Here is a 12,517-nt window from a genome sequence, read left to right as displayed (position 1 = left end):
AAGGCCAGTTATTTCAAAAATGACTAGTGAATTTGAGCCCTGTCTTTTGAGACACCTTAAAGGAATCTGATTTGCAGAGGATATGTGCACAGCATTCTCTGAGAAACAAGCCTCTTTAAGGTGTCTCAAGTTGAGTACCCAAAATCACTAGTTGCTTTGGAAAATCTTTGCCTAGGTCTTTATGATCATCCAAGTAAAGGCTGGGCAAGTAACTTTTGTGCTTGGGCAGGTGAACTCTTGTATCCTCCTGCAAGGTTCAATTATTTTATTTATAGCCAATCTCCTTTTGCTTCACTGAATACTTGGGGGTGCTGCACAGCAAAATAGAAAAACATAAAATAGTCTGACCTCTTAAAACAAGATTCAGGGAGGACTGAGACAGGACAAGACCTGTTTTGTTACTATAGCCCTCTCTCCCCATAAAGACCTTACAAATATTTTCTTGGATGTCCGTTTAAAGCCTGATGGTTTTCTGAAGTGTTGCTGTTTTGTTGGTGTTCCCAACTAGATTTGAATTCCAGAGAACAGGAGACATGCCAACCCGTACATGTGATTAACGTGGACATTCAGGATAATCATGAGGAGGCAACTCTGGGAGCTTTCCTTATTTGTGAGCTATGTCAGTGTGTAAGTATAAAGTTCTCATGCCATATGGGCACCTTGGACTTAGCTGATTACAATGTTTTTTAAAAATTACTTAAAGATGCTTCTTGGAGGACTGCCTATGCTAGGTGATTAACCTGGGTGAATCTTTTCCTAAAACAAAATCCATACTGACAGACTGATGTTTCCAGAATCCTTCCTTAGGATTCTCTTCAGAATGGATGTGCCTAGATGGATGAATCATCATTCAATTAATGTTTTTCTAGGCAAAAAAGTTTAAAACAAATACATAATTAGCCATGGGCATTGTGCTTGAATGAATACGCAATGCTTTTAGCTACTATTGTTTAAATCCAATATTGCACAGCCTGCACACATCAGCACTTATTACACATTGAACCCCAGATGTGCTAACACTTCATTGTGTGCATAGAAACTGTATATACTTACAGGTGCTTATGTCCATTATGATAAAGCTTTTATTATACAGTGATTATGTTTAGATGTTAGGTTCTGAGGTGTTACAAGAATGAGGAGTGCATCTTTTCGGAAGGTTGCCCAGAACGAATCCCTCATTTGTGTGTGTGGTGGGGGAGACAGAAAATGCTTAAGCAGCTGGTACCTTCTACTTTCCACCTTCGATATTCTTAGCCCTACCACCTTATTTAATCAACACTTGTATCTTTTCTGGCTGATGCATTAAATTCTAAAGAAATCTAGCATTGTGTCCACGAAGGCAAAGAGAAAATTCTTCCACAAGCTAATAAGCCTTGATATTCCACTCTTATGGCAGACTGGTATTCCACAGGAAGTCTGGTCTATTCTCTTGATGCCACACACACACACTTTCAGTCTCCAGAACCTTCTGTAGGCTTGATGAGATGGCAGAGCTCTCAAGTCTCCTGTGTATGCTTGTGGAACTTGCACCTAATGTGGAACTTGCAACTATTTTGATTCTTTCGCAGAGAATGTTGGGTGGGGTGGAGGAGAGGTCTACTTGCGTTGCATTATCCAGGAACATGCTCATATGTAGTGCTGCCGAGAATGTGCTCTAAATAAATTGGTTTGTTATGCTATTGTTACCCAGTCTGATCGGATGAAAAATATCACCAATATGTTGAGTGGGAACTAGAGGGGCTGTAGATGTAACTTTCTTAGGTCCTATATAGTCTCCCTCGGTCTTCTCTTTTTGTCTGAGGACAAGACGTAATTCCTGGCCACACTGGTTAGGGAAACAATGTTAGAAGACTCCACTTCTAATATAGGTACTAGGGGACGAGGATCACAATGTAGATGGGACCTTGACTGTGTTTTGTAATCTGGCTCAAGTCTTGGCTCTGTGTTGAAATAGGATTAAGGTGCCATCCGTATCGCAAAATGGAACTAAGTTGTAACTAGGTCAGAGACAACAGTGGTATAACCTGCTGCCTCGCACAATGGTCTGTCTAATGTATATGGGGCCACTGTGTTTGTCTGAAAAATTATTCTGATTCCAGTGTGAATATGGCTCAATGTGCCAGTCTGTCTGCCTGAATTCCTTTGGGGATTTGTTTGTTGCTAGTACTGAACTCAGCAACCAAGCTGCATCTTTAGTAATCAAATGTGGTACAAATTACATGTCAATGTTATAGTTGCATGTTGTTTTGTACGTTAAAGAATACATAAGTGTATCTACATATTGGGTGCATTCTTAGGATTACTGGCAAATTGCCAATGAAATTGCTTAATGTTTTATAATTTGGTCTGATTTTAGAAATAAACCTAAACAAAGAAAGCTGCCTTGTTGCAACTCCATCAGCATCATCTGATGTCAATTACTGATGTGTTCTTCCTCTTCTTAGATACAGCACACAGAAGACATGGAAAACGAAATAGATGAGCTGTTACAGGAATTTGAAGAGAAAAGTGGAAGGACTTTTCTTCACACTGTCTGCTTTTATTAAAGCACATCCGTCGCTTAGGCCTTAATGCAGATGAAAGAAGCATGTGTGTACGTTCTGACCATACTGTACTTTCCTGGAAGATGAACTTCGAACTTTTTTGTTAATAATTTTTCCTTTTCAGTGTTTGTTTTTACGTTTCAGTGTTCTGCCACAGGCAGGCAGAGAGCCTACTGAATTGTACATATGAAAATGAGAATAAAATATACATAAAGGCCACCTATTTAAAAATAAAAATCAAGATTTTTTTTAAAATCTTACTTTAATTGTTGCAAGTGGGATTTTAATTATAAGTGTTTCTTGAATGATACAGTTTATATTGTATTTTCCAGCTTACCAATTTATTTATTTCAGTTGTGCATTTTTTTCTTCTTTTAATGTAATTGACTGAATGGCTGGAATATGCAAAGATGTGAATGGAAATGAGTATCTGTATAATATTAGATATGACATTGGAAGCATCCAATAAAAATGAAAATCTCCATTCCTCTCTATCTTTGTTTTCAGAACAGAAGCTGCATGTTGGTTCCTTGTGATGAAACTAAAGGTCTCTAAAACAGCATTGGAGAAAGTGGGGTCAGACAAATGAATGTGTGTTGAGGGTATGGCACTGACCTGGGACTTAGAAGTTCCAGTTTCTAGTCCTGGTTGTGCCAAGATTTCATATCTGACCTTGGGCAAGTTGCAGAGTCCCTGATCCTGAAGTGAGATGCATTGAGGTCAGTGAGACTCCATACATGTGCAGGGATTTGCTTATGCACATCTCATTGCAGGAGTCAGGGCCTTAATCTATTTCTGCCTCATTTCCCTGTTACGTCACTTATAACCAAGGTGTGCTATGTGAGGATGAAATAATTACTTTAAGGACTTAAGATACTATAATGACGTGCCACAAGGTGTAAACAGATGTGTTCCATATGAAGAATGGGAAACTGTAAAACCTAGAAATTGGAATGATTTAATTATAAAAGGAAATTGAGTGTTTTTTTGGATCTAAACATTCCCTCCCGTGTTATGGTCTCAAACAAGGTTAGTGTTTCTACTGGCAGGCCAAAAAACTGACCAGTCACTGTTTATAAAGAAAGCAAAACATAATTTATGGCTCAAACTGAGGGAATGCCAAAGGTTGAACAGCATAAACAGTGAAAATTAAGTAATTATTAAAAGGTAAAGAATGGAAAAAAGTGAAGAGCTACTGGTAGAAGATGAGAATTGTATGTTGATGATGTCTCTTAAAGGTAGCCTATCAAGGATTGAGAGAGGACTAGGTTTGTGTCCATTTTTACTTCTTTATGATGTATTATAAAAGGTGTTTGATTATTTTAAAATGACACTGGAGTCAGAATCCAGATTCCCATGTTCTATTTCTGGCTCTCCCATTGACTTGCTATGGAGTCTTAAATAAAACTCTCACCCACCAACCACCCACCCATTTCACAAAGACACTTAAGCATGTGCTTAAAGCTCCCTTGACTTCAATGGGATTTCAGCACATGCTTAAAGTTAAGCAAGGGGTTAAGTGCTTTCCTGAATTGGGGCCTTTGTGTGCGCTTTCCGATCTGTAAAATGCCGATATTTATCCACCTCTGTGAAACACTTTGAGATCTATGCATGAAAAACCCTATGGAAGTGGCAAGTATCTACCACTTTCCTAATCTCTAACAAACACAGTTCAAAGATGTATTTCTTAAAAGGTAGAACGGATGCAAGTCAAGTATCTGACCATGTTGCTTTGCACCCAGCAGCTCTTGTAGCTCTCGAGTGCTGCTTTCTGCCCCATCAAAGGCACCATGGAAATTCTGCCCCTCTTTGTCCATGCAAAGGCCAAGTCATGATTTGCGTTAAAGTGAAAAGCCATGACCCTGTAGGCTGACGTGCTTTCCAGGAATGTCCTAAGTAACCACTAAATTATACTCTGATCATAGAAAGCCCTACCTCACTAAAATATCTACACACCATTTCTTTCCCCCCCACCCCCCGAAATGTAAAAGTCACAAACAGAAACCATCTCCTTGTGAATGCATTCCTATGACTAGAGGGGAGTTAAAACCATGGCACTTATAAGCAGTATTGCTTGCATAGTAAATATATTTTCTTTTTCTTTTCTCATCCTGTTTCCTTTTGTTCCTTGAGACTATTTACTTAAAGGCAGGATTTCATTCAACTTCATCTGCTTCTGCTCATTCATATGTTTGTGACATCATAGCTGGTTGCTATGGGAATATTTGCAGTCAAAGAAAGATGGTTAAGATGATTCTAGGAGGGCTAAAGTGCTTAGAGATGGCCTCTTTAAGAAAGGCATTCCATGCATCAGTCATCCACAATGATTGAACAAAAATGAAAAGCAGAATTATTGCTTCCTGTCCCTTCTCCTCAGACAGCATCAGCAGCTCTGTAGAGTTGAACCCGTGGCAAGCAGAAGCGGGCACAATGTCGGGAGCTGTATCCACTTCCATCTTCACTTTCTTTATTGTCCCTTCATAAAACTGAGTAAGCATCTGAGGAGGATATTGTACATGGCCAGTGAATATGAGTGTTGTTAGCTTTTATTTTAAGTGAGTGTGTGTCCATATAAAATGTATGTGTGTGTGTGTGTGTGTGTGTGTGTATATATATATATATATTATATATATATATATATCCAGGAGATCTTCAGAGGTATCCTTCTGATTACATAGGAATATGCTATGTATATATGTGTGTGTCTACAAGGGAAGCATCCCGATTGCTCTAGCCATTAAGGTGGATTCATGTAGAGAACTTGAACAGTTCAGCCAAATTATTCCATTTGCCAAACAGCTACCTGCTGTTTCTGCAGATTATGCATGAACCACTTGAATCCACCCCTTACCCCAGCTTTGCCTCCAAATGTACACAAAAGGCTTTGATCTAAAAGAATACTCTGCGGTGTGGGATTCTACAGAATCACCATCTCCTTTGTAAATTGTGCTTGGTCACTCACAGGTAGAATTTAAACTGGGAGCAAATATTTATCTCTGAGGCAGGAAATAAATTGTAATATTATCAGTCCTCAAATTTCATGAGCTAAGATTTATGGTGAAACATGCTTAGCTGACAGCCACCTGAATGTATAGACTAGGATTAAGAGGGGCCTACAACCCAATGAAAAGTGATTCTAGCTCCCCTGTGCAGAGATTGCTTCCCACTTGTACCTTGCTCTGCTTCCTGCTTGAGCTGTTCATGTGCTGACACATGTGATTCTGAATTAAGTTATATGATGGCAAAGGAAAGATGTATTGTACTCAAAGTGTTCCTCTGTTTGCCTCTAATGCCTTTCATCTTCATCAAAACCACAATAACAGGGTAGGGCCTAGAAAAACCCAAAAGGTTCCTTTTTAAAAAAAAAAAAAAAAAAAAATTTTGATCCTACTTGAGTGGTCTAAGTCCAAGCAACCTCCTGGGCCAAAAAATGGCTTTCAAGATACAGATTAGACCAATGGGGATAAAAGGAAAAAGGGGTGAATTTCTGTTTAAGAATATGGAGACACTCCATAAACCTAATGGATGATACTGGCACGAGAAAAAAATTAAAATCACAGTTTAAAACTTGCACATCATTGGGATGTCTGGGTGAAAGTGCTTTGTAGTGGTGCAGCATTTTAATTGTATGGATATTCTGACATTACTTGAAGGTTTAACAAGAGTAGAGATGGAAGAGTTAAGCTTTCTGTCTATCTATAAAACCATCCTCACCTGTCTCCTCAATAATTGGGAAGCATTCAATCATTTTCCTCATTCTGGAGTTGATGCTCTTTACATCCAGCTAGGAAAAATAATTAAGGGGTAACGCTCCTCGTGGGGTCTTGGATACAGTTGCTTAGCCCTCTGTTGGTCAGAATCGGTGGTGGTCCTGGTTAATCTCTCCAATCTGTATCAACCCAGAAGTGGTGGCCTGGAGTAAGAGATTCCTGGCAGTGATTTCTTCTTTCTAAATTTAGTGACTACCTTTCGTCAATATTGTTTCACTACATTGCCTTCCGATGAAAGGCCTCATCGATTTAAGAATCTTTCATATTGATGTGTGTTTACAAGGCCTGGCTTCCCCTTGCTTCTAGAAGATTGTAATTATTTCTTGTACATTTCCTAGGTCATCCAGCTAAGAACTACTCTAGGTTCCTATCTCCTCAAGCTGAGTCCTTAGCAGATCACAGCCCTAACTCCTTTGGGGGTTTGCTCCCAGTGCCTGTCAGAGATGTGAAGTCGTGTGGGTTTCCAGGTTACAGTTAACACGTCCCTCTTTTTACACAAGCGCTTCTGATTCAGGGTCTTGGCTTTTTCTTTTGTGCTTATTTATCTGACTTGTACATGAACTTCATAAGGCTTGGTGAAGGTCCTTCTTTTTGTCGGAAGCATCAGGATAATGTCTTGCAATGGGCTTCTGGAAATAACTCCGCAATGAGACACAAATGTATTGTCTTGGGTCTATTCCTGCTGATCTCATCCCTTACGTTCTCACATGTGGGCTTCTATTGCTTGCCAGAAGACATTCAAGGCACCAAGCAAGTGCAAATGGTGCAATAGACCTGTGTACAGTGGAGAAGAGAGAACTTTCCCTAGGATTGTAATATGACTGGAGACAACCCTGGAGTAAATTCTTTGTGTCTAGAATCCCCACAGACTAGCTGGGCTCCTTAATCAGCTCGCTGCCAAGCAAGTCACCTACCTCCTATTCTTGGCCTCTTTTTTTCCCATGCCTTCAGGTGCTAGGAGGGGTTCAGAGTGCTCTGCAAGCCACCAATTCTGGGAGCAGCACTGACGGAGAACCATTGAGCTGTAACGAGGGGTGCCTGCTGTAGGCTCTCAGTCGGTGAAGGGATGATGAGGAAAGCCTCTAGACAGCAGCACTGATAAAGAAAAAGCTCGACAGGTCAAACTGACCTGGCTGGCTTTTGTAGTGCTTTGCTGGTGAAGATTTAGTGTAGTGGTGGTTTGTTTTGTCTTATCTTCGCCCCACCACTTGGGACCAGTATTTCCTGTAAGCTACAAGCACACACAAGCTTGCTGCATGATTGCAACTACCACCCATGTCACGTGGCTGGGAGCATGGCCTATTCTGTGCGCCAGGCTTTTAACCTGCTGAAACTGCAATAAGCAGCTCCTCACCCCATGGGGAAGCAGGATGGACCTACAGCTTGTGAGCAGTGGTGGGAAAGCAGGGGCTTCTGGGAAGGAGGTGCCCTCAAAAGCTGAAGCTCCTGGGAGGGGCTGGTTGTAGGGGTTCATGGGGTGTGGGGGGAATAGCTCTAGGCAACACTAGGACCCTTTTTGTTCATGGGGGGTGGCTAATGGCTGTTTTTTCTGCATCTGGGAGGTGGCAACCATACTTACTCCTAAACTGTGGTGTGAACCATCCTGCCTTTGAAACTTGCCTATTGCAGATGTTCCAGCCCTATCTGAAATCTTCCCTAGTACTTCAGCAGAGGGATGCTTCCTTAGCAGGGATCCTGCATATGAAGTCCACACCTGGGGAACCTAAATAAGTCTGTTCATACTGGAGACCAGCCTGAACTACCGAGTTTGGAGCTAGAGCAAGGTATGCTTTTCAAGTTAGTGGGTCTCAAGATGTTAAATCCATCCCATGCAGAGTTATGCCAGCCACATGGTGCTGGCCTAAACTTCACTGCTATATGGGCTATCTTTGCCTTTACTGCTTTGCAGGGAGAGTGCTTAAAAGTGAAGTGCGAGACTCCCAAGTAAATGAAACACACAAACCACCTCTGACTATTACAGGTTACAGGCCAGCTTTTCAGGTGCCTAGCATTTAGACACCTAAATAAGATCTAGATTTTAAAGAGTTCAATACCCAACACCCTGAACTCTTGAAAGATTTGGGCTCCATTCTGGGTGCTGAGCTCTTTTGATGTTTGGTATTTCAGACAAGCACAGGCCCTTACTTAGGGCTTGCAAGAAAGCAGCAGGAGCTTTCTGTTCTGCATTTCCCAGTTAGCTCCCCTTTCACAGGCTTACCTTCTCCCTCTGGCTCCTTTCATTGTCAAAGGATGACTTCAAGCAAAAGTGGTGTGAGCCTGTTCTCGTGAATGGTGTGTTAGTATCTCTTGCTGGAGCCACACAGGGCAGCAAGATCTGTGGCAGCTTCCCATACGGGCATCTCTGCCAACCTACCACAAGCCTGACCTTGTTACCATTTTCAGCCAATAGGGCTGGGTTTTTTTAAGGCCTGTTTAAGAGTGAGAAGAAGGCATGTACTATAAGCCTGAAAGGATAACAAAAAGAATAATTGCTAGAGTCTAACTGGTCCAAACAGGGTCTTGAGGTGCTTTGGTTTGAAAGGGAGAGGAAATGACCTTGCTGATTTGATTATAATGGTGCCAAACTGCATAGTGATTGTATAATGAAGACTACAGGTGCTTGTCTACATGGGAATGACAGAACTAGAATTGCATAAGGTGTGAAGTTAAACTGCTATAAAGCGGGGCAAAAAGCTGTCTGGACACCAAGTTTAGTACAAGAGTGGCTTCTTTCAGCTTAGCTTAAGTTGATTAGAAACAGGTCTTAACTGAACTACCATAAGCAGCTCTCACACTAAAGTATCCAACGTCCATTAGCAACCATCAAATTGCATTGGTTTAAAAGTGGATCCAGGTGACAGCAGGGCAGCTGTCCCATTCAGATAAGCTGTCTGATCCCTATCTGCATCAGATGGCTGTCATCCTGGTCCCCCTACCTTTGGTGAGGGGGAGATGAAGGCTACCCTAACTGAAGAGCACCTTGCTTTTAAACACCTTGCTGGAGTTGATCTGGTCAGCTACCAAAACAATCTCTATGGTTAAATTAAAAGAAAGGTGAATGTCAATCTGCTTCTGTCGGTTAGGCAGACGCCATCACCTCGTCCCCAGGCAGCTTTATCTTAAAATCTCCCATCTCTGCCCTGCCCTGTAGTTGGCTCTACTGCTGGTAGCTGCCATGGAAGTGCTAAGCTAGACAGGTCACCAGTGATTTCATGATTGTGTCGTGTAGCCTCTGCTCTGTGTACGGCAGATAAAACACCTACTCCGTGTCAACTCCAGCATCCTATGGGTCATTCTAATGCCGGGACGCACAATCTGGGTTTGGATGCCACTCTGTGGCACCACCTGCGGGGTGTGGTCTCTGCTCGTGCTACCCCTGGTAGCAGTTCGCTGAGTGGGAGGTTTTTATTAAGGAAAAAACGCGGTTGTCGGCACAGCCAGTGAGGCAGAGCCACACGGGGCAGGCAGTGAAGCCACTGATGGACGGGGGTGCTTTGTCCACAATAAAGTTACTTATTGGAATAACTGATCTCAGTGAAACCTGCACAACATGATGCTTTAAAAGTGGCCTTCCTAAGGACCTAGGTCAGCACCTTGTCTCAGCTATCAGCATCAAAGCTAGTGTGTGAGATAAACCTGGGGGAGTGCTGGACTTCAAAATGATCAGGCAAGGGGGAGGACTGTAGGCTGATTAATAAATAAATAAAGGCTATAGTGGGCAGTGATGAGGGGCGGGGGGAAAAGTCCTGTGGAGTCTACGGTGGAGTAAAGAAACCACACGAGATCCTGGCAGAATGACACCTGCCCCCATTATTCCCTGCCATTAAATGAAGTGATTATGGGAGTAGGAATTTCTGATCATCAGTGCCATTGGAGGTCCTGGAGTCCAGTGCTTGCTCTGTGACTGGATTTAATAAAGGGCAGGGTGATTTCATGATGGCTACAACATCTGTAGCTTTGTAAGCTAATATGGGTGATGCAATCCTAAACTTTGAGAATGGCCAGTGGGGGTCAGAAAGCATTCCCCCCCCCCGCCCCCATACACCCAGGTGCTGATGATGGCAGGGGGAGTGGCTTCACCCTATTGATCAAATGATAGATGAGAGGAAAGTTATTTTGTAGCAAAATGGCAATGACTTAAATCTCTGTAGGTTCCTTGGTACAGCTGGGTCCTAAGGGCTGAAAACACTTTGGCTAAACTGAAATATGAAATATGGGGTGAAATATATCAGCTGTTTAGCAGCAACATTGCCCAATTGTTTGTTAACATGGGAGGTGAAGAATGCTCAATCCAACTGAAACTGCAGCATCTGGAGAACAAAATTAGCCGGAACAGCGCGTGTTCAGGAGGACACTGCAGTTAACAACTCGACTCTCATGAGAAATATCCTTGGCATCTTTTATGACCGTGCATGATCAGGACCTTTGCTTAGAGATGACACCTGGGAGACCACAGGGCCCCATAATGTCAGGGTAAGGAACTGGTACAGGAGTGACTCAGGAGGGAAGAGCTCCACCTACGAAATCGCTGGCACCTGAGAATTGATTCCGTCTAGCTTGTAAGGTTGGACAGGATCTCAGCCATGCTGGAGTGGCTGCAGGCCAGCCAGAAATCCCAAGCACCCACAATTCCTTGGGACTTGTTTTAGAGCAACTGTTCTCTTCTTTGGTTTTAGCTTGGTTGTTACTTTAAAAATGCTCTTCTATAACTGGCAGAGCACTAGCTACATTACCCTCACAGAGGTCTGCAGATAGAAATTGTTTCACAGCTTAACAAGACATGAAACCAGCCCAGGCCGGGTAGGGTGAGACAAGAGCCCTATAGATTGTCACACTGATCCTTTGGGAAGGGTGGAACCAAAATAGTCCACACAGCCCCCTTCTCCACCCATCTTTTGTGCCCCTTGCACAAAGGATCTAGAATATCAAATATTTTGTGTGTGCTCTTTTTGTTTTCTTTCTTTAATCTGCAGTGCAATTGTGTTCTAATTTGAGGACACAATTTAGTGATCTTAATTATGTGACAGTATTTTGGTCTCTTCCATACCCAGTAGTAGGTTAATGACTGCTCCTTAAAGCATGGAGGTTATATAACAAAGTCATTATAGAAGGAAGGCTGATTGAATGCCGTTATGGGCCAAAGAACAAAAACAAAGAAACTACTCTCCCCACCCCATAAAATCAGTTTCAATCTCTCTAATAAGCTTCAGAAACAAATTGCACCTAGGTCCCACCAAGGTGAAACTGAGCTCCAGAAAGGACAGGACTTTCATGATGAAAGCCCTATGTGTTAACATGACCTAACAACCTCTGAGCTGTGTGTTTTCACAGGATACCTTCCCCCCCCCCCCCATTTTTAAATACATTCAGGAGTGAAATTTTTGTAAGGAAATATCTGTGCCAGGTGATAACTTGTTTTCCCTGAGAGTCTATGATGAGGTCAGGCTAATCTAGTGAGGTCAATGGAGTTGCACCAGGGATGAGTTTGGCGCCGCGTGTTCTGCTTTGGGTTTTACCTGCCATCATCAGCACTGTCTCCAGATTTACCCCAGGGTTAAGAGAGATCAGAATCTGTCTCTATATTTTTAGAATCCTTGCTGCTACTAATGTACTCTAATGCACCACAGAAATTAATGGGCTTAATGTGCAGCAATGGATATTTAGATTAGCCATTAGGAAAAACTTTCTAACTATAGGAGTAGTTAAGCTCTGGGAAGAGGCTTCCAAAAGAGGTTGTGGAATCCCCATTGTTGGAGGGTTTAAGGTCCGGGTTAGACAAACACCTGTCAAAGATGGTCTAGGTGGCCCTGCCTCAGCACAGACAGCTGGACTTGACTTTTCATGGTCCCTTCCAGCCCCACATTGCCATGATCCCTCCCCTTGCCCCCCTTAGCATCCCTGTTCCCTATATGTTAACACAGGCCCCTTCTTCACCTTGCAGTTGGAGACCCATAACTTATGAGTAAAATAATTTGAGAGACAAGGAAGGAAAGGAGGCCGGGGCCCAGTGGAGAGCAATGATCAGGACTGCCACCCTCCCTTGGTTTGAAAAGAGGGTGGAGGGGTTGAGAGACAATCCCCTCCAAAAAAAGAATGAGGCTGTCACTCTCCGCGATGAGAAAGCGACCAGCAGAGGGCGATAGTAAGACAGGGAAATGCCACACCGAGGCCTAAGGAGGTCTAGCTGCCAAGGCCAAGGGAGAT

The 12,517-nt window shown here is 42.7% G+C and overlaps 1 protein-coding gene across 2 annotated transcripts in view; it reads left to right on the top strand.

Moving 5' to 3' along the window:
* SSU72 (SSU72 homolog, RNA polymerase II CTD phosphatase) overlaps window positions 1-3,025 on the top strand; it is a 60,366-nt gene extending 57,341 nt beyond the window's left edge. For both annotated transcript variants that reach the window (XM_038376714.2, XM_038376713.2), the window contains 2 exons: window positions 509-627; window positions 2,445-3,025. In XM_038376714.2, the coding sequence (XP_038232642.1) occupies window positions 509-627; window positions 2,445-2,546 (221 nt within the window). In that variant the 3' untranslated portion in view covers window positions 2,547-3,025. The remainder of the gene's footprint in view (window positions 1-508; window positions 628-2,444) is intronic.
* The last annotated feature ends 9,492 nt before the right edge of the window (window positions 3,026-12,517 follow it).

This window comes from Dermochelys coriacea, chromosome 18, assembly GCF_009764565.3.
Source record: "Dermochelys coriacea isolate rDerCor1 chromosome 18, rDerCor1.pri.v4, whole genome shotgun sequence".
Classification (NCBI taxonomy): domain Eukaryota; kingdom Metazoa; phylum Chordata; order Testudines; family Dermochelyidae; genus Dermochelys; species Dermochelys coriacea.
The sequence above is the reverse complement of the archived record's forward strand: the minus strand, read 5'-3'. Positions and strand labels throughout refer to the sequence as shown.